This window comes from Globicephala melas, chromosome 4 (assembly GCF_963455315.2).
Source record: "Globicephala melas chromosome 4, mGloMel1.2, whole genome shotgun sequence".
In the NCBI taxonomy this organism is placed as follows: Eukaryota; Metazoa; Chordata; class Mammalia; order Artiodactyla; family Delphinidae; genus Globicephala; species Globicephala melas.
The window spans coordinates 73,039,779-73,062,232 of record NC_083317.1 but is presented as its reverse complement, the minus strand read 5'-3'; the positions used below and the strand labels follow the sequence as shown (position 1 = coordinate 73,062,232).

The following is a 22,454-nucleotide window of genomic DNA, read 5'->3' as shown; positions in this document are numbered from 1 at the left end:
AGCTGACCCCCTAATGCCCCACTTCTCCTGCAAACACTGCTCTCCACACTCTCTGAGCTATTGAACAGGCCAGTCTCCACAGCTGAAGGAAGTCACTAGCCAGGTTGGGTCTTAGGCGGGAACACGTGGAAGAAGTGAGGCTCGCAGACAAGCCCACACCAGGGAGCCCCTTCCACTGGCGACTGCAGGTGACTGGTGCCCCTGAGGCTGGGCAGCATGTAGCTGGGCACCCCATGCCCCGTCCATCACCTGCTCCTGGCTGAGTGAGCCACAGCACAGCCAGACCCCGAGTGGGCGGGCGATCAGGGATCTGAGACTTTGGCCAAGACTCAGGCGTCAGCAGTGCCCAACCCCGGGGACCCAGGACCGAAGTCTCACCCTACACGGACCACAGGTTAAAATCACCTTGAAACAGACAGACAGCAGCCGAAATCGCAAGCATCTCGCCCTGCCAACCGCAGGCGCACAGGTCCATCTCCCTCCAGGGTTACTGCCATATCAAGGTCTCCTCCCCAGCAGCCGTTCTCCCAAGCAGAAAGCTTGCTCCTTCCCCACTGTGAGAGAGCTGGAGACCACAGGCTGTAACGCTGCTCAGCGGACCCCAGGCCTCAGCCACCCTCTCACTCTTACTCAGCACATACGCCAACTGTAATAAAGTGTGCAGACCGGGCCGCCTCTGTGCCAAACTTGCTCTTTTATAAGACAGACCTGAGCATTCAAGCGGCCGGCTCGCACAGCCCCAGGCTGGGGGGTGGCCACCTGCACCAGGATCTGACCTGGGACACAGGATGAGCAGGTGCACACCAGCAGGGCAGGGCCACGAGGTGGTATTCTCAGGGTGGACCCAGACAGGGTACTGCCCCTGGGAGGCAGAAAGCACACCTGGACGGCCTTCACTGAGGATGGGGCCACCGTGCCTCAGGTCCACAGCAGACCCCTCGTATGTGCTGGGCACAAACAGGTCCTGTAGACACATTGCATCACTGCATTTCATCCCCATGCCAACATCTTGAGGTGGGTGATGGTATTGTGCCCCTCGTGCAGATGAGGAAGGAGATCAGCTACCCATCCCTCCCAGAGGGATGCGGTGGGCCTGGAACCTGCCCAGGTCCATCTGTAGCCAACACCACGCTCATTCGAGAAGCTCCTGCCCACCCCTGCGCCAGGCCACACCGAGAGGGACAGAAAGCCAACACGGAGCCCGGCCTCAAGGCCTCCCATCTAGCAGCTTCACCGTCACCGCAGACAGCACAGGGGAGAAAAGAGGCATCAGAAGACAGGCTCAGGCAACAGGTCTCCAGAGAGAGTTGACTCTCCAGGTAGGGCGAGTGGGACGGTAAATCAGAAAAAGGTACCAGAGAGCCTCCTGCGTCACGTGCATCACCTCACATAATGGGGAGCCCACTCCCCGGCACCCGGAGATCCTTGTGATACAGCAGGACTGGGTTTGATGGGGGTGCAGACCAAGGCAGGAGACAGCAGCGGGGTCCTTATACCTCCACCCCACACATACACACACAGGCTCAGCCCCCTCCAGCCCCGCATGCGCTGCGCCTTTCAGACGGCTCTGGGGCCTGAACCTGAGGAGCCCAATCAACTGCATTCTGGAGCAGCTGCTCAGCGGGCAGGACGCAAGCAAGGCCATTCGATGTACACAAAACGCAGGAGACCGCAGGGCAGTCACAGGGGGGTGAGATCTGAAAAATGTGTCAGGCTGGGGACAAAACCAGAAGACGAGCACACAGAGACCAGCACAGCCCAGAACTGGCTTCAGAACAAACGAAACGGACAGCAGGCAGGGAGGCGGTGTGGGCAGGAGACCTGGTCCCAGGCCCCTGTCCGCGGACTAGCTGTGTAGCCTTGAGCAAGTCATTTGGCGTCTCTGGGCCCGTTTCCTCGCGGGTAACATGAGGGGAGAGGATTACGTGGCCTTTCCAGTTTCCCCTGCTCCGACCTCTTGTACCTGCTGCCATGTGAGGGAAGTGGGGCTCCAAACACCACGGTCCTCTAAGATCCCACATCCTCGACAGAGGCTCCCAGCTGGTTCTCAGGGCAGAACGTGGAGGAGAAATGAGAGAGCCGCTCTGAGCAGGCTGAAGTTCCCCTGCTCTTCTCACACCACCCGGTGACCAGGGAAAGAGGACACGTGTGTGAGGCACCAGGGAGCAGCAGGCACCAGGGAACTGTGGGAGCCCTCCTGGGGGAACCCCAGCTCTCCCAGAGCACCCCCTGCTTGGAAGGCCTGGAACGAACCACCAAAACAAACAGACATCACAGGCATTACGGCACAGAGCTTACGAGTCCGAAAGATCGGCTCCCATCCAGGCTCCACCACTTCAGAGCCCAAGCTCTGAACCTGCTTTGCGCTCAGGATCCTCATCTGGGAAACCTCTTCCTAGGGAAGAATCCCTCCCTCCTCACAGGACTGCTCACTCTAAGGTTAATAAGAGAACGAAGGTGGAATCCAGCAGGGGGCCCACCACTTAGATGGCGGCAGCTGTGCGATAACAACACTGATGCTGCGAGACCCCTGAGAGAGTCCGGGCGCTTCCACACCCAGCCCCCTAATCCTGAGGTGCAGCCTGGCTCGGGGCAGAGGCCGGGAAATGAACTAATATCTCCCAGAGGGACAAAGCAGAGTCGGCAAGCAGGACTTGGGAGGCTATCCCAGAAAGGGATAAACAATGGCTTCAAGACCCCCCAGTCTCCTACCCTCCCACTCAGGAAAAGTCTGGAAAGGACACGTGTTTTACAGCTTGCCAAGTCCAGTTTCAACATGCCAGTAAGAGAGCTACGGAATATCACTCAGGCTAGAATGTCCCTGCCCATCTTACAGATAAGAAACTGAGGTTCAGAGACACTGAAAGCCTTGCCAGTGGAAGCCGAGGTCAGGGAGAGCCCTGGAACCCAGGATCACGATACCTGGGCAGGACTCTGAGAGTGAGCCGATGGGCAGGGGCTGGGCTGCTTCCAGGAGAGGCTGACAAGCAGCCCCAGGCACTGCTCACCAGCCGGGGGCTTTGGGCAGATCAGTGGCCATTGCAGCCCCATCCTCCCTATTTGCATAAGGTGAGAGAGAAAAGCCAAGCCCCTCCCACCTCCTCCAGACGCCCATCAGTATCTCTGCATAGTAATACACGGTGGGGGGAGGGATCCTTTTGAAACCCAGGAAGAAGTCTCCAAACACACACCTGGATCTTCCAAGCTGGTTTCAGACTGGACAACTTCCTGTCTGGAGGACCTGCGTTAAAAGGTGCAAGGAAGACTTTATTTAAATCAAGAGGCCTCTCTAGAGAGCAAGGACTCCCAGTGTTGCCATCCACACCCTAAGGTGTGAGAGCAAACTCACAGAACGTCTGATGGAGCCGCATGCTCTGCAGCCCACCTGCGCCAGCTCGGGTCTGACTCTACGCCAGGCCCTGTAGTACACCATATCCCTGCCCCCAGGAGCTTGCACCGGGGCCAACTTCAGCACTGCGGGACTCAGAAGAGAAGGGCTAATGCAGGGTGAGGCGGTCAAGGACGGCCTCCTCACGTAGTTGGCACCCACCGGAGCCTAATCTTGAAGGGCGAAAAGAATTAACCAGATAAAGGTGGGCTGGGTGTTCAGGAGAGGAAGCACCTGAGCTAAGTCCCAGAGGCATGGAGAGGCTCCCACAATTACGGGCAGCTCGGTAAGCAGAGACACACGACAGCCAGCCACTCCCCGAGATGGCCAGCCTCACAGGCGCTGCAGCTCCCTCCGCCTGTTTTGGAGCCCTGACGGCCCACCAGCCAGATGGCCCCTCCGTCCCGCGCTCTCCTCCCAGGTACAGGAGACAAAGCCAGCCTATTGCCCAAGCTGCCTCCATTCCCTCCTCTGCAAGATTGGGAGTGTCCCACCCCAACTTACAATGGATGCACATCCCCAAAGCTCCCTGACTCCTACAGCCCCTCCTCCACACTCACAAAGCCAGCCCCAGTCCACCTGGAATCCCCCGCCTGGTGTCTTCCTGCCCCCCAGACAGTGGCGGCCAGGGGCGCCCGGAACAAAGCTTGCGCTCTACCTGATCCTGTACGGGTTTTCAAACAATATCAACTAATCCACCTGTCCACCTGCCAGAGCTGGTGAAGCCCCTCCAGAATCCTACAGTCACCAGGACTCAAGGAGCCCGACCGTCTGGGCAGGTCTCACGGAGCCCATGTCCCCGGTGGCGCCTCACTTTTGCCTTACAGACACTCTGGGAAGGTCCTGTGTGAAGGGTCAGAGGCTCAGAGGGCTTACATCCAGGGCTCCCCTGTTCCCAAATGCCACAGACTACATTTGGGCCCAGGTCTCAGGCTCCAAGCCACACGCTCCTGCCCTGGGGCCTCTCCGTGGCAGGAACAGGACAGACTCCTCTGGTGCGGGAAGGGTGGTGAGCCCCATCGAGGAGAGAAGAGGAGGCCGCGGGAGAACAGTGTGCGCCCACCAGGGACCAGTGCAGGGCAACAGAGGCCAGCCTCTCGGACACACTGTCCCACCAGCAGGCGGATCACTTAATCACGGCTGCTTAACAGTAATTACCCCAATAAAGAAAGCAAATGGCTTTAATTTAAAAGACATTACGTTAACAGCAGGCTTTGTGCCAGCCAACGGGGCCTGGCTCAGCTGCTCAGAACAGGCACCTGAAACGGCAATGGGAGCACACAGAGCTGCCTCTTGGGGCCAGGCCTGACCATCCTGACCAGCCATCCTGACTGCCCTGAGCGACCCACGGGCCAGTGTGAGCGGCCCCAAGGCCAAAGGCAAGAGGCCTGGACCAGGAAGGGTGTGAGGAGGGGAAGCAGGGAGTTCTCCTGCCCTGCCAGGTACCCTGAGAGCCTGCCTGCTGCTGCGGGGATGGGCGGCTTCCCTTCCGCCCCTCCAGTCACAGCTGGGCTCCTCCTCTCCGATGGCGACCTCACTCAGCCAGAGACAGACTGAGGAAGCTGCCACTCACCATGGGGACATGGCTGGAGGTGGGGATCCGAGCCCCTCTGACTGCTGAGGACGCGGAGGCTCCAGGCAGTTAGGCAACAAGGGGCCTTCCAGACCCAGCACCCAGGTCACAGCACCCTCCCCACCATGCTGTCCTCTCGCCCAAGTCACCACCAAGAGCGAGGATACCCGGGGCCGCTGACAGAACGCAAACCCTGCGACTCTGGCGAACTCACCGTAGGTGAGGGGCTCCACCTTCAAGCTGCTCCAGGAGGCACAGTTCCCCTTGTTAAGCGGAAGCGTGCCTCCCTTTACCGGAGGGCCTGTGCTAGATGTGCTGGGGACCCCACAGAGAAGGATGTGCCCTGGGGAGCTGCGAGGCCCGTGGGCAGCGCCCAGCTGGGGTCATAGGGCAGGGAAACAAGGAGGGACGAGGAGGATCGGGATGCGCAGAGACCCACCCCGCACCCCATCCACGCTCTTATCTCCGGCTGTGCTGCAGAGAAGCACTGAAGCCTTCTCCATCCAGGATCCAACCATCCCAGCTTGTTTTCCATCCACCTTTTTCTAAGGGCCTCATCAAAACAGGTTTACACCTCCCCCCACCGCCACCCCCACCCCACCCCCGTTCAGGAAGGAAATGACCGCCCATAATCGCCAGGCAGATTCCCTTTCATTTCAGTCTTCCTTTCTAAAACCCGGGGCGGAGGGGTGGTCAGTGAGAAAGGGGAACGCTCGCGGAGAATGAACAAAAACAGCTCTGCTTGCGCCTCAGGCTTCCGTGGAGGGAGAGGCAGAGCGGGCTCCAGCCGAGCAAACGCGGTGCAGCGGCGCCCTCAACTGGCCGCGCGGAGCGCCGCACACGACTCGATGCGCAGGGGACGTGACCCCGCCTGGGAGCAGCAGGGCAAGCTCTCCCCCTACTGGGTGTCAGCGAGGATGCGGTGACCACCAAGGAGGGCAGGCCCAGTGTGGGCTGCACTCCTGCAGCTCCTCCTCCATCGGCCTGGGAGCACCGCGCGGATTCTAGCCCTGGAGCTCCCTCCAGCGCTCAGCCCCAAGCAGAGGACAAACCACGTGGTTTCCCTCGGAGGAATACAGCTCCCCCAATACTAACTCCCCGGTCGTCTCAGGCACTGGACAGCTGGAAAGCTGGCCCCAGGGAACAGCAGAGGTTTGGCCCGCTAGAGATCAGGGCGGTGTCGCCCCTCCCCTTCCCAAGCCAGAGGGATCCTTGGAGACACAGGAAGAGGCTCCGCTGGGATGGGTGAAAGCGACCCTGCATCCTGTCCACTCTGCTGTGGGGTTTAGGGTGAGCTGGCTCTCACCCACCCTCCCTAAAGGGCCTGAGTCTGCTGAAAACACTGACAAACAGAAGAGGGAAGGGCTTGGGCTGCGTCTAACCCCAGCGCTGTGCGCACTGCATAAATCACTGCCTTGCCGCCCAGGATCTATCAGCTCACCGGGAGGACGCTGCACCCAGAGGTTCAGAGTTTCCTTCCCGCTCCAATGCTTGGTGATTCTGCAAGGCTCTGGCAGCAAGCACAGTCTTTATTCAGAGTGAATGTTTATTGGGGGCATCTGGGCAGGAGGATGATACAGATTGCACACCTCAATGGCTCCCTGTCTTGTCCCTGCCCTCCTAGTCCCCAAAGCATGTGATACAGTCCAGCCCCAAGGCTTAGTGTGGGAGCTCAAGTATGTCACCGGATCTCTCAGCCTTGAAGGCTCCTTCACGGGTCGCAGTGATGCTCAAGTGAGACATTTCTGCAAGCACTTTCATAAGCTCTAAGTGCTGAACAAATATTGTTACTATTCTCCTAATCCAGTCTTCATACTAATAACACCTCCTCATTGATTTTAGGCATATCATTACTGTACACATCAGAAATCTCCAAACTGTGCTCTTCAGAAACAAGTGTTTCCAGAGATGTTACAACATCTTTCAGGATGGGGAGGGGAGTCAAGATACCTGGATTTTCTTGTAAAATGTATTTTGGTAAATATGTAAGAAATATACCAAATACATTTAGTTGGCTGTCCTTATCAGTACCTAATCATCTCACCTTTAGTCATTAGGGAAATGCAAATCAAAACCACAACGAGGACTTCCCTGGTGGCGCAGTGGTTAAGAATCCGCCTGCCAATTCAGTGGACATGGGTTCAATCCCTGGTCCAGGAAGATCCCACATGCCACGGAGCAACTAAGCACATGCGCCACAACTACTGAGCCTGCGCTCTAGAGCCCGCGTGCCACAACTACTGAGCCCACATGCCACAACTACTAAAGCTCGTGTGCCTAGAGCCCGTGCTCCACAACAAGAGAAGCCACCGCAATGAGAAGCCCGCACACCGCAACTAGAGAAAGTGCAGGTGCAGCAACAAAGATCCTACCCAGCCAAAAATAAAATAAATAAATTTATATTTAAAAAAACACAATAGATGCTACCTCACACCCACTAGGATGGCTAGAATCAAGACAGACAACAAGTGCTGGCAAAGATGTGGAGAAATCAGAACCCTCACACATTGCTGATGAGAATGTAAAATAATAATACAGCTACTCTGGAGAAGTCTGGCAGTTCCTCACATTCACTATATGACTGAGCTATTCCATGCCCAGGTATATATATACCCAAGAGATCTGAAAACATATATCCTCACAAAAAGTTGTAAATGAATGTTCACAGCAAATTATTCACAATAGCCAATAAGTGGAAACTCAAATGTCCATCAACAAATGAATGAATGAACAAAATGTGGTATAGCCGTACAATGGAATATTATTCACCCATATAAAGGCATGAAGTACTGACACATGCTGCAACATGAACCTTAAAAACATTACGCTAAGCGAAAGAAGCCAGACACAAAAGGCCCGTTTATATGAAATGTTCAGAATAGGCAAATTTACAGAAAGCAGGTTAGTGGTTGCCAGGGCTGAGAGAAAAGGGGGAATGGGAATGACTGCTGATGCGTATGGAGTTTCTTTTTGGGGTGATGAAATGTTCTGGAATAACTGAACAACCTTGTGAATATATTAAAAACCACTGAATTGTATATTTTTGATATTAAGCAATCTGTCTACAAAGCCAATAATAAGATATATTTCTGATTCTAATGACATCATGAAAGAACTCTATTTCAATGATCTGTGACAATGTTACAGTAAGGGAGATCTCAAATTTTTCTAGTTTTGTTGAACTGTATATTTTATTTTATTATTATTATTATTATTATTATTATTTTTGCAGTATGCGGGCTTCTCACTGCTGTGGCCTCTCCCGTTGCGGAGCACAGGCTCCGGACGCGCAGGCTCAGCGGCCACGGCTCAGGGGCCCAGCCGCTCCGCGGCATGTGGGATCCTCCCGGAACGGGGCACGAACCCGTGTCCCCTGCATCGGCAGCCGGACTCTCAACCACTACGCCACCAGGGAAGTCCCCGAACTGTATATTTTAAAAGGGTGAATTTCATGGGATGTGAATTACATCTCAGGTTTTTTTAACGGCAAGAAAATGTAATCATCTGTCTTTCAAAAGAATGACCTATTGGAACAGAGAACAGTCAAGTAATCATAAACAATGACTGTTACCCAAAGCCGGAACACTTCATACATGCACTGAAGCCCCACAGCAAAATCACCCAGGTGTCAGTGTATTTCGTCTACATGATGATCGCTGGTCTTATGTTATGGGCTTTGCCTTATAATTTCAACAAATACCTGTGAAATCATCCAGAGTATAGTGTACATGATACAATAATGCCATACAAAGGTCTTCCCTACAGATCCATGACTGAAGCTTCCCATGAGAAACATGCACTGGCACACAAACTACTACAATTGTATTATGAGCATATTATAATTTAAAAGAGTTCCATTGCATTTGGTAAATTCTCCAAATTCTATAGTATAAAATGTCAGTCAATCTTTTCAAAGAGCCTCTCACTTCAGGATACATTTCTTTGATCACCTCTTTCCCAGACGGTCATAACTTAGTCAAAAGGTTCCTTCTGGTCAAGGTTCCTGCTGCTGTGACATGCTGGAGAAGCTGCAGAGCTACGTCACCTGTTTGTCATTAGCTTAATTGAGACAGCCAGCATGGAGGTCTTTACCCTCAGGCTTCTTTCAAGCCCCGACTGTGAGCTGAGGCTTTTCAAAGCCACTCACAGTTTTGCTCTTGCAGTAAATGAAACTGCAAATTCAGAAGAGGTGTGCAAAGAGCTTTAGCACTTTTCTTGTTAGCCCAGTCCTCAGCACACGCTCCTCCTGAAATCCAACAGTCTCCTTTAAGTGTGGAAAGCACAAGTCCTCCTTCTTGTTCCTACGTGTCATCTGGAGACAAAGCAACCCAGCCTCGTGCTCTGAGGAGGCTGAAATTTCATGTATGAGGGGCAGATCCCCGAGGACTCTTCTATGATTTCTTGGGTTGAATTAATATAGCTATCAATCAGTCGACTATAAAATATTACTGAGAGCCTAGAAAGTGCCAGGAACTGTGCTAAAAATATAATGGTGATGGAGGAGGAGGGAACACCTCTGTTTCCATTGTTTCGCACCATCCATATGGAGGACCCCCCTAACTTGACCAGCACTCCCTGCCTCCCGCCCCCTCCTCAGCCCTCCTCCCCGACCTGTGCACACTACCACCTCCCTTAGGGAAGGAAGAGAAACTGCTGCGATGGGCGAGTTTGGGAGGCAGGCTGCCCCATCCTCCTCTCCTCTCCTCTGAATTAGCCTCCGAGAGACTGCCCTCCCTGCAAGGCGGCCAGCGGCCGTCCAGAGCTGCCTGTCCTTTCAGAAGTCTGTCTGGTCTGTACCCCGGGTTGGGAGGCGCCTGTCCCTGTGTCTGCCACTTCCAACTCAGGCCAGAAACAGGCGTGACATTTATGGGGTACCTGTCCACTTCAGCAGATGAAGAAGGTAAGTAATGCTCTGCCCCCATGGAGATGATACTCTAGTAGGGAGCGGCAGAATGCAAACTAGGAAACAGGGTAGTGACTTTCCAAACTTGCTTCCTGATGTCCAAAGAGCTCTCCCTCTCACTTCCTTCAGCCCCTGCTCAGAGGTCACTAAATCCACGAGGCCTTCCCTGACCAGCTGTACAAAACAGCCCACAACTCCGCACCCCAACACAGGAACGCTCCCTGTGTCCTTATCCACCTTTACTTTTGTCTATACAATGGATCACGATCTGACTCACTCTACATGGACAGGTTTGTTTGTTTAAAGTCGATCTCGCACACACCCCCAGAACCCCAGAATGGAAGCTCCATGAGGGCAGGGACTGGCTCTCTTCCTACTGGCACAGGCACCTAAAACAGGGCCTGGTGCCAGGGAAGCACCCAAGAACATCTGCTGAATGAATGAGCACATGAGTACGTGCTACAAACAAGGTGATGGGAAAGATAACGAGGGCTAGGGTGGCTGCGGCTTTAGAAAAGGGGTTCGGGGAAGGCCTTTCTGAGTTGTTACCATCTGAGTGATAACACAGTGACGGCACGAGAGAAGCAGCACAAGAAGCAATCCTGCTGTACCCCTGAGGGTGTCCGCACAGTGCTGGGTAAGCTCCCCCAGGCCTCTGCAAGGGGCTGGCCACCCCGAAAAGGAGAGAGGAGATGGCTACAGGGTCCCGTCAGTGCTGAGTCCCCAGAAGTCGGCAGAGTAGAACCGTGTTGTGAGGCTGGACACACAACAACGGATGCATTAGCACTGGACTCCCTGCACAAAACAGCAAGGCTGAGTTTAATCCTTACCGCCCCGTGGGGGATGGGTGTTTAATCCTCATTTTACAGGAGGCCCAGGAGGCCCTGAGAGGCGAGAGGGGTTGCCCACAGTCACCAGCTAGTAACTGGCCACTGGGGTTTAAACTCAGTGCTGTCTCCCTCCCTCAGGACCATGTTGTGCCCAGCCCAGCAGGTTTAGCAACAGGACAGGCTGTACGTGGGGGTGATGCTAAGCGACACAGGTACCTGGGTGGCAGGGGGCTGTGCCTGTGCCCCGTCTGTGTCCCCTGCATTTGTGCATTCAGGGTCCAACACACGACAGGTGCTTAGTCATTCACAGGGCTTCGACATGCGTGGTAGCCTCCTGAGGGAGATGACTGGTTGCCTACCCCAAAGCTTCCCCTCCTCTCCTTATTAACTATTTTTAACGGGAACTCTGCTTTGGTTCCTCCTCCATCCTGCGGCTGCAACACAGATGTGATGACTAAAGCTCTAGCAGCCATTCTGGCCCATGAGGACAAGGGCCACCCTGTGGGGATAGTAAATCAGAGCTGGAGGGGCCTAGGACCCTGATGATGTCATGAAGCTCCTGGGCCAGCCCGGAACGCCTCCTACTCTGGACTCCATTTAGATGAGAAATAAAGCTCCACGTTGCTTAAGCTACCACCATGTGGGATTCCCATGGCATATTCTATCAAACTTAATGCAGAAGGAAGCCTTATGGAACACAAGTCTGGACCTAAGTTTTAGAAGGGTGAGATCCCACTGGACAGACAGAATGAGACAATAGATGGCTCGGAAGCGAAGCGAGCAAAGCTCCAGGAGAAAGGACAGCGTCTCCTGCAGCTTAGTGGGGAAAGGCTGGACAAGGAAGCTGCAGCCAGCTGCTGTGGGGCCAGAATGTTGGAATGACCTGGATGACAGGGAGCCGGGAGCCAGGGGGTTCTGAGTGGTGTGATAAAAGCCCCATTTTAACAAGATGACAGCAGAGCCAGGATAGCCTGAATGAAAGGCAAATGCTCCCTGAAGGTCTACTATGTGTCAGGCATTGTGCTCCCAGGGCAGGATGCACAGGGGCAAGGATGCCTGAGCTGGGTCTGAAGGTGGGCAGGAAAGCATCAGACCCTCCTGTATCCCTTTTACAGCAAGGACTTCCATGCCTGCTGCCACAGCCTCGTACAAATTCAGATTTCCAGGCCCCGTCAGGAGATTCTGACCCACAGGCTGGGGCAGGGTCCATGAGTCTGTATTTTGAATAACTGTCCCCAGGAGATTCTGATGCAGTTAGTCCATAGACTTATTAAATGAGCTAGAAGCAGCTCCTATCCTGGTACCTCGAACATAACAGGTTTGGATGTTTATTAAATAAGTGAACAAATAATATATTTCCATACTGTTAGGAGATAACAAACCAGTGGATTTTGAAAGACTTTCAGTAATAAGTCGAAACAAGATTTTTCTGTTTAAGTGAATAGCTTTTTAGCTAGTATTTAATTAACCAAAATGTAATCTAAAGTCACTAGTAATATTCTATGATCAATTTCTACAACCATTTCGGCTCAACCATTTCTGTGGCACTTGAAAATGGCCTGAGAAGAGACCTCTGAGTGTGAGCACAAGTCCTAGGCCGGCTCACTGCAGCCCTGCCCTGCATCCCGCACACCTGACGGAGTCCCAGATCCCACCCTGAGGGAGGAAGAGCTTTCAGGCTGTCTCCAGACAGCCGGGTGGGCCAGGAGCTGCCTTCCTCTTCCCAAGGTGTTCTTACACACTTTAGGGCAACTCTCCCTGGAAGTGGACTGTTCTTTTACCTTGTCTTACAAGAGAGAAGTGCTCCTTAAAGGCGGAACATGGTACAAAGAGAAAAACATTGGCCTAGGACTTGAGTCTAGCCCCCAGCCTTGTCAGTAACTCCCCAAGTGGCCTTAGGCAAGTTTCCTCACCTGGGTTGCTATATGCTCTTGAAGATCCCTTCCAGCTGTGATGCAACTGGGGTGAGAATTTCTAGTGTCATTCTTCCTAATTAATACTGAAAAAATAATTCTCATATAAGATGCACTCCCATATGTAAGACATGATGCTCGCTGCTAAGAATACACTTAAGAGAGGTCAGGGTCCAAGCCCTTAAGGAGTTTACAGTCTAGCAAGGTAGACAAATAACTCATTCAATAATTACATAACGACAAGTGTGAGAAATGTTACTAAGGAAAAGTCCTTGGTGTGATGAGAATGTACAATGGGGGCTCACGGAAGGTTTACCAAGAAAATAACATTTTGCTGAGACCTGAAAGCAGAGTACCAGTTAAGGAAGTGGGGGTGGGGTGGGAGGTACTCCAGGTAGAGGGAAAGGCATGTGTGAAGTGGTACCAGAAGACACATTCCAAACCTGAGGAAGAATTAAATGACAACTAAAATGAGGCAAACCTTTTAGGACTACATATTTAAAGAAAAAAATAAAACAAAAAGAGCACCTTTTGTCACAAACAGAAAACAGATTCACAAAAAATCATTCAAAAGAACAGGAGCAATTTTAGCTAGAACTGATAAACCCTTATCTGAACACAGCCATCTGGCTGAAAGCCCCCAGACCCTCGTTCCTCATGCCTCAGTAGGGGTGGTGTCAATTCCCTCAGGTCATCTGCAGCTGCCTCAGGCCTTGGGTGATGGCTAAGGCTGTCAGAACTGGGCCCAGCAGAGGGAAGGAGTCAAAGCATGAAACACGGACTCCAAGAAGGGAAGCTGGACCTGAGACTGGACCTGCCCTGGACAAGTATTTCTGGGGGCCACTATGTGCCAGGCATAGGGGTGGGAGATAAGACGTCGTAGAGTCCACAGCACCAGGGAGGTACACGAGGAAGAGGAAGATGTGCCTTTTGAATGGGGGTTCCTTGGACGGCTCCAAGGAGGGGATGGTATCCAAAGATGGGCAAGACTCGACGACGCACACAGAAAGGGTATCCTGACAGTGGAATGAAAGAAGCAGAGGCATGTAGGCTGGAAAGCACTGAGTTTGCAACAAGATACTGTGGCTGGAGCTCGAGAAGGGGACAGTAGGGCCCTAGCAATGGAGGAGATAGGCCTGAATTGTGACCTCTGACTCAGAAAGTGAAGAGATGACGTGCCGGTCTTCAAGGCGGTGTCTGGAGAGCCGGTCAAATCCCAGCTCTGCCCAGACTGGCCCTATGATCAAGGGCCCTTGGTTTTCTCCCTTGGACTAGCACAGAATTTCTCAAACATTAAAGTCCCAAGGACCACCTGGAACACGTCGCCAGGCCCTACTTCCAGAGACTGCAATTAGGGCAAATGCGATGGGCCCCAGGCTGAAAAACCCCAAGTCAGACAGTGGGTGTCAAGGGCCTGGCCAGCCACAAGCTCCAGGACCTGGATTCTTGGCCTCCTGTACCATGGAATCCAGGCCCAGGTACCTCTCCCTGACTATGGTGGGTGTTCCAGATGGGCTCATTTGTTCTGGGCAGAGGACAGACTTTTGATGCTATGGGGGGAAGCTGGAAAGGAGAGCTGTGGAGGGCTGCGCACAGATTGTCCCCAAGTCTATGGACATTCCTGGGGGAAGGTGAAAACTAAGTAAAGAGTGGCCAAGGGCCCAGGAAGGAAGGAAGGACATTCTGGGTGAAAAGTATAGCTTATGTAAAGGCACATTCAGTACAGTTAAGATCTAAGGTGCACGGAGGGGGAGGACAAGAAGGTAGGCAGAAGAGGAGAGCCAGGGCCACAACACAGACGGCCTTACCAAGAAATTAGAACTTGATTCTGAAGACAACAAACAACAGACCCCTGAACCCTGCAGGATCCTGGCATCAGCTCCCCTTAGTCACTCATTGGGCACAAACACATGGAACACTACTCTTGCCTCACCGCCCGTCCCCCCACCATCAGGCTCCATCCTTTAAGATCACCTACTATTTCTATCCCAAAATCAGACCTTGGATCCCCTCTGTGCAACTGTTAGGTCAAAACGAGGCAAGCAATTTAACTAAGACCATTAACTCTAAGTTAGGAATCCAATCTCTGACAAGCAGAGCCAGGAGGTGAAGCGAGATGATGGGGATGCAGGTGGGTCCAGCCTGGGACAAGGTGACTAGCTCTGCTCTCCCCAGATCTTATCTGTACCTCCTGGGAGGAACCCGGTGCTTCTCTAAATGGGTTCAGGACCCTTGAGGGTAGGGGAGAAGGGGGCACACAGAGGAGATGAGATGGTTCACACTGGCTGGGTTTGGGCTTGACTAGTTCCGACTGAAATACCTTAGAGAAATGAGCTATGAGAAATGTCACTGTAACCTGAACAATTCAAGCGGCCGAAGACCCTGTCCAGCAGACTCTGCACCAGAAGCATATTGGTACGTTCAAATGACCTGCTCCATCCTCAAAAGTAAAAGACTGAGGCGCTTCCCTGGTGGCACAGTGGTTAAGAAGCCGCCTGCCAATGAAGGAGACACGGGTTCGAGCCCTGGTCCGGGAAGATCCCACATGCCGCGGAGCAACTAAGCGCGTGAGCCACAACTACTGAAGCCCGCGCACCTGGAGCCCGTGTTCCCAACAAGAGAAGCCACCACAATGAGAAGCCTGCGCACCACAAGGAAGAGTAGCCCCCGCTCGCCGCAACCAGAGAAAAGCCCGCGCGCAGCAACGAAGACCCATCGCAGCCAAAAATAAAATAAACAAAATAAATTTATTAAAAAAAAAAGTCAAAGACTGAGAAGAATAAAAAGAGGGGCAGGTTCTGAAGGCACTGACTGCTAAATCCTGTAACGCTAGCAAAGACGGGGAGTGCCAATTCTCAAGGAGGCCGCAGTTAAAGGGGTAGACGCGGTCAGAGTAGTCGGCTAACAACGAGGCTCCCGGACACGCCCCCGGACGACGCCTCCAGCGTGCTGTGAATGCACACTTCAGCCAGGGGGATCGGGTTGAGAGGGTAGGCTTCTACTGGCGTTGGCAGTGGGCAGCGCAACGAAGACACCTCCCTCCTGACCCCTGGAGACTGGCCGGGCGCGCGCGCTGACCGAGCCACCCGCCCGGAACCTCCGGCTGAGGCCCCGCTCACCTTGCACTTGAAGCCGGCGGCGGGCGGTAGCAGCTCCCGCAGCAGGGCCTTGGCCACCTCGCGGCTGGTCTCCTCGCTCACGAAGTGCAGGTTAAGCACCTCGTGCGCCTCGAACTTAGCGAGGCGCAACAGGGAGCGGATCGCGACGCGGGCCTTGGCCTGCAGCGCGGCATTGTGTTCCGCCTTGGTGAACATCATCAGCAGGTGATAGTCCACCGGCCCGGCCCCGCCGCCCTCCAGGCTCTTGGCCTTAGCACCCGGGGCCGGCGCCACGGAGCCCTGCGCCAGCTCCGGCACCAGCGGCGAGGGCGCGGCGGGGGCTCCGGCGCGGGCCTCCTTCAGCCTCTTGGTGGCGCTGGAGAAGGTCTCCCGGCCGGAGCCGAGGTAGTAGAAGGCACAGACGGCAAGCGCCGCGGCCAGCAGCAACGCGCAGTAGTGGGAGCGCACAACGCCCAGACGCGCCATGGCCCGAGCGCATGGGGGCGCGCCTCGGAGGAGACCCATGCGCCACCCTCCCGCAGACAGGGCGGCCGGGGAGCCGCAGCGGAGAACAGTACCTCTACAGCTACTTAGTAGCCCCGGCGGCGGGCGGCAGCCATGGCGGAGGCGGAGCCGCGCTGCCAATCCGCGGGCGCTGATGCGCCGAGAGGCGGGGCCAGGGCTGCCCGGCAGCCGCTGGGTCCTAGGCTCAGAAGGATTACATCGGAGATGTACCGCGGGTCCGCAGGAGCCGCCCCAGAGTGGTCAGAGAAGCCGGTGAGGACTCGGGCGTACAAGCCAGCTGGCTGTACCGTCCGTGAAAAATGGCCCTCTTAAGTGCCCAGCCCCAGACGCTAGAAACCGAAGCTAAGACTTCGGTAGCAAAAAGACTAAACTGGACTCACAAAGAAAAATTTTCTCTATATACCTTTTCCACCCTAATTTCTTGAAGGCTTTAAGTCCTCTCCCCGACTCCTTTCACACCTTGGAGACTATCTGGGGCTAAAGAATTTAAAGTAGCAACTGCCTCCCTATTCTCGGTGAAGTAGGATTGACACCCGAGGTGTAAATGGCCTGCTCACCTCACTTGGCACCTCTGAGGCGGACCAGAGGCAATCTAAAGGATACTTTTTTTTTTTTTTAACACTTTAAAAGAGGCTTAATATGTACCCGGTAGTTTTGCAAATTCTTAACTGAAGCATAACTGAGGTCACTTGCCCCGGGTCACACAGTGGCAGGTTTGGCAATATAGCTGGACACTGCCAACTACATAAAAACCCATTAACTTGAGTCTTCTGAGGACCAATGACACACTACAGTGTTTACGTAAACATGTACAAGTGGTCTGCATGCTTGAAAGAGGTGCAGGTGAAAACGCAGGCACAAATGCAATCACAAATTCTCTCACCCGTTTACTGTGCCATGCCATTATTTCTCAAAGTGTGGTCCCCAGAACCACAATTCATCTCGTTTTTAACTCTTCTTCTTTTCAGTTGGAGCAACACTTCTCTGAAAAACCTTGGACCTCTAAAGAATGCTTAGCAACAAGTTCAATACATGCTACTCACCTTGGGGGGGTGGGGAACAATAGCAGAATTATCTCACTTTAGTAACACGTATTACTTTAGTTCATTTAATCCACACAGCTGTAAGAGGTAGAGGTATTATTTGCTTATTTGCACTTTACAATTGAGGAAATTGAGATTTAGAGAAGTGAACTGCCCAAATCTAGTTGGCTAGTAAATAATGGATCCCCGCTCAAGCCATACCACTTCCAAAGCCCAAACTTCCAGCCAAGATTAGCACTGAGAGTGATAACTCAGACTCTGAGTTGTGTGTATTTTACCACAAGCTTCAGCAGATGACATTGTGGTTAAGAGAGTTGGGTTTGGGCATGTGCGGGGGGAAGCAAGATGGCAGAGTAGGAAGACCCTGAGCACAGCTGCTCCCACAGGCACCAGAGAGCTGGATTTACAGCTAACTAGGAGTTGTTAGACTTCAAGGGAGGTAATCTCTCTGAGCTGCAATCATACCCCTATGTAACATGGGGCTAATATTAGTACTTATGCCTCATAGGGTCATGAGAGATAATAGATAAAAAGCAGTTAGAATAGTGTCTGACACTTAGTAAACAATAAATATAAACTATGCTAGAAACACCAAAGTCTAAATATCCAACAAGTACAAAATACAGTTTAGCAACCATAGCTTTTCTAGAGTGTTTACAAATTCTAAACCCCAAATATCCATTAAGACTTTATTACATGACCACAGAATCTCCACCACTGTGTGCTACCATTGTATTATTACATTCTAATTATTGTTCATTAATAAGGGGGAAATAATGCTGCAATTGTACCTTTTAGTCCACCCACCTACACAATCAATAAGGTGGATTTTTCCTCTGCCATTTATTCTGGAATTTATTCAACACATATATTTTTTCAGACCTTTATAAGATCACTACTCCTGGAATTTATGGATAACAAATGAAGAACAAGATAATTTAAATTTTACATAGGAAGTCAGTAGACACAGGAAAATACTCAAGAGACTGGTCTTTTCTCTAAGCTTCTTCATCCTCAATTCTTTGACCATAAAGAAAAATTAATGTGTTATGTGAATCAGCAGGAATGACGGTAAAATGTTTATTGGAGGCTTGAGCTGGGATACAAGCAAGAAAGATCTGACTGAATATTTGTCTCGATTTGGAGAAGTTGTAGACTGCACAATGAAAACAGATCCAGTTGCTGGAAGATCAAGAGGATTTGGATTTGTGCATTTCAAAGATGCTGCTAGTGTTGATAAGGTTTTGAAACTGAAAGAACACAAGCTGGATGGCAAATTGATAGACCCTAATAGGGCCAAAGCTTGGGGAAGGAACCCCCCAAAAAGGTTTTTGTGGGTGGATTGAGCCCAGATACTTTGGAAGAACAAATTAAAGAATATTTTGGAGCCTTTGGAGAGATTGAAAATATTGAACTTCCCATGGATACAAAAACAAATGAAAGAAGAGGATTTTGTTTTATTACATATACAGACGGAGAGCCGGTAAAGAAATTGGTAGAAAGCAGATATCAAATTGGTTCTGGGAAGTGTGAAATCAAAGTTGCACAACCCAAAGAGGTATATAGGCAGCAACAGCAACAACAAAAAGGAGGAAGAGGTGCTGCAGCTGGTGGACGAGGAGGTACTAGGGGTCGTGGCCAAGGTCAGGGCCAAAACTGGAACCAAGGATTTAATAACTATTATGATCAAGGATATGGAAATTACAATAGTGCTTATGGTGGTGATCAAAACTATAGTGGCTATGGCGGCTATGGTTATACTGGGTATAACTATGGGAACTATGGATATGCACGGATATGCAGACTACAGTGGCCAACAGAGCACTTATGGCAAGGCATCTCGAGGGGATGGCAATCACCAAAATAATTACCAGCCATATTAAAAAGGGACGTTGGAGAAAACAGGAAGAGATTGCTAAAGCAGCCCATCTTGCAAGGACAACATTGAAGTTTGGTCTTCTATTGATCTAAGATGATAATTTTGTAAAAGACTTTCTAGTGTACAAGACACAACTGTGTCCAACTGTATGTAGCCGCCAATTAGTTTTGTTTTTACTTTGTCTTTTGCTATCTGTGTTATGACTCGATGTGGATTTGTGTTTATACAAATTTTATTTGTATGATTTCATGTTAAACCTCAAATAAATGCGATTGTTTTTCTGAGTCAGGTACTAAATAGCTCTGTAAAAGTGTAATTTTAAATAAGTGATAATTAAGGTACAGTTTATTTTGTAGGGAGTGTTGGTCCATAGGGAGAAACTGTGGTCCTTTACGAATAGCCAGTTACAGTGTCTACTCTGTTCCCCGTATTTGTTAGATGTATTCTGTCTTCTAAGGCTTCATTTCCCTGTTAACTGAGGTTTCCACGTAACTTTAAGTAATGTTTTCTCTCTGTATATCTGGAGCCTTTGTCATGAAAGTTTCTGTGGCTTAGTTATAGTGTGTGATTAGTGGAAGCTTTCTAGTAGACCATAAGTCTTCTGGTTATATTTTGAAAAGTAGCTTTTTAATGGCACAAAGCATGCTGTTAGCTCCTTTTATGAATAGAAAATATTTTGCCTTGTTCTTGTCTCTGGGAAGGCATTTGTTATGACTTGCTGTATTCAGTGGTCTGCTGGAAAGAGCTTTGGCTAATCATAATAGCATAACTTTGTTTTCTTGATTAAAATGTCTAGATATACCCAGGGGGAAAAAACACTTGAACTGTGTTACAGGAGCTACAGTTTAAGAATATCAGATGTAGTTACATTTAACACAAGGGTTTTGGCAAATAGGTACGAAGTTATTAAAGTGTGAACAAAAGTTAGATTAAAATATGTGAAGTAGCAGCTGAGTAACTAAAGTAGTTGTACACTATTCTGTTGGTATTATGTCACAGCAAGCACCAAACTGAACAAAATGTTTTCTGTTGGGGCATTTTTAGGAAGCTATATTGGGTGTTAGCTGTTATGTGGTGTGAGTTCTTAGAAAAAGTCATGGTAGTAAGTTTCATCATTTTTAGCGCAGTTAGTGCATGAGCTGGGTAGTTATGCATATCCATATTCAGACATAAGGAATAGTGGGGAAAGGTATCCCTTAAATCTTATATAAATGCAAATCTAAGTGTGACCAACTCATGTCATTACAACAGATCTTCCTGGTGCATTAAAAAGAAAAACAGTTTTAGCTATAGATTTTGGAGGATGACCTGGGTAAATTCCAGTTTTGAATTTTACATTGTGTAGTTACTGAATTTAAGGTCTCTGTTTTTGTTTCTGTGGTTCCATGTTAGCCATTAGCATTGGCATACATGTTAACGTGTGGAATAGCTGACCTCACCTTCAACCAAGTGTAATTTTTTTTATGCTAATGAACCTGCCTTTTTTATCTGGTGCCTGCAACTTTCTTTGTTCCAATGATGTTTGTACTCGCTGGACAATCAAGTTATGCTTTCGGCCTTCTTTTGCTCCCGTTTTGCTCTTTGATCTTACACCTAGGCCAAGTACCAATGCTGACTATTGCAAAGGACTGTTTAATTCTTTCAACATGCAACCTTAGGGAACAGAAAGGAGATTTTCATTTTAAGTTATGTTGTCAGTCAGTAGATACAGTGTCTTTAGGGCAGTGAATCCTGTAAATTCAAATTTATGATTAGATGACAAGTTGACATTGAGATTGTCCTTTCCCTTATCAAAAATGAATAAAGTCTTTTTAAACAAAAAGAGAAAGTATGTAGTGTGTCAGATGTTATGCGCTATTTTCTCAGCTTAAAATAGATATATCTGGGTGTATAACAATATGACTAAATAGACAAGAACTTGGTCAGCAAGTGACCCTTCAGTTCTAACTTTAACTGTGGTCAAGTTCTCTGACTTCTAGCCAGGGGAGATGGTTTTTCCTGTTGTATGATTTCTACATCTGTAATGTAACGTAGAAATCCGATAGTTTAGCAGGCTTTTTTCTTTATTGACCACTACCCAATATTGTCAAAGATACAGAGAAAAAGACATTCCTCTACAGTAGATGGGGGTGTGTATATTGACACAACTTTCCTGGAGGGAACTCTGGCAATACTAAAATCTTTCTAAGAGAACTTTCAGTTCTCTCTCCTATCCAGATGAATGTTTCTTTCTGAGACAAGGGTCTCAAATTTTGATTGGCATTGGAAACCATGGGGAGCTTGGTAAAAACACAATGGCTCAGGCCCTATTATCTTCAATGAGCCTGGGCCTCCACGGTGATTCTTTTACAAGCCAAAGTTTGAAAAGTACTGCCCTAGCTCTTCACCAAGCCAACCGCTCTGGCTTCAGACCTTGGCTTAGATGTCACTGCCTTGAGGAATAGTCTCTAAACACCAACGCGTCCAGTGTCCAGAGGAGGCACCATCCTCAGGGATCCCATGAGGGCCACCTATGAACTGCCCAGTCCTATCTTTCTCCACTGCAAGAAGGCAAGACTTCAAGAGAACAGGTAGTGTGTTTTTTTTTTTTTTTAACCATAATATCCCCAGTACCTAACACAGTGCCTGACTCATTGAATGAGCCTCAAAAATATACCCACCCATTGTGAACCAGCATTTTCACATCTAGGAATTCATCCTAAGGAAATAAGGAAGAAGGTACTCAAATATTTAGCCATAAGGGTCATGAAGAACTAGGTTTATGATGACAAGATATTGAAATCAAATGTTCATCAGTAAAGTGAAACTAAAATAAAGATGCTGTCATTAAGTGATGTATTCAACAAACTATAAGGGAAATTTTTTAAAGTAATAAATAGAAGAACCTATAGAGACTCAAGAGATATATTAGCCAATTGCAATGAATGGAACTTACATGAATTCTGATTTGAAAAATCTTTTTTTAAAGAACACACCTAAGACATTGGGAAAATTTGAATATTGACTATATATAGTTTCATATTTTAAGGAAGGTGATATGATTTTTTTAAAACAGTCCTTTTTTTCCCCCTTTATGTTTTTAACCTTTTATTTTATATTGGAGGAGAGCTGATTAACAAATGTTGTCTTAGTTTCAGGTGTACAGCAAAGTGATTCAGTTATACATATACATGTATCTATTCTTTTTTGGATTCTTTTCCCATTTAGGTTGTTACCTAATATTGAGCAGTGTTCCCTGCAGTTACACAGTAGGTCCCTGCTGGTGATCTGTTTTAAATATAGCCGCGTGTACAAGTCAGTCC

The 22,454-nt window shown here is 50.0% G+C and overlaps 1 protein-coding gene and 1 pseudogene across 2 annotated transcripts in view; one reads left to right on the top strand and one right to left on the bottom strand.

Moving 5' to 3' along the window:
• The window catches only part of XXYLT1 (xyloside xylosyltransferase 1), a 189,490-nt gene extending 173,166 nt beyond the window's left edge, over positions 1-16,324 (bottom strand). Inside the window, exon 1 of one of the 2 annotated variants that reach the window (XM_030860268.2) lies at positions 15,727-16,324. In XM_030860268.2, coding sequence (XP_030716128.1) covers positions 15,727-16,230 — 504 coding nt within the window. In that variant the 5' untranslated portion in view covers positions 16,231-16,324. Of the gene's footprint in view, positions 1-5,175; positions 5,512-15,726 lie in introns of those variants that run through there. The other variant, XM_060297584.1, reaches the window with a different exon arrangement.
• A 2,020-nt stretch (positions 16,325-18,344) lies between these two features.
• On the top strand, positions 18,345-19,202 carry LOC132597195 (heterogeneous nuclear ribonucleoprotein D-like pseudogene; annotated as a pseudogene).
• The last annotated feature ends 3,252 nt before the right edge of the window (positions 19,203-22,454 follow it).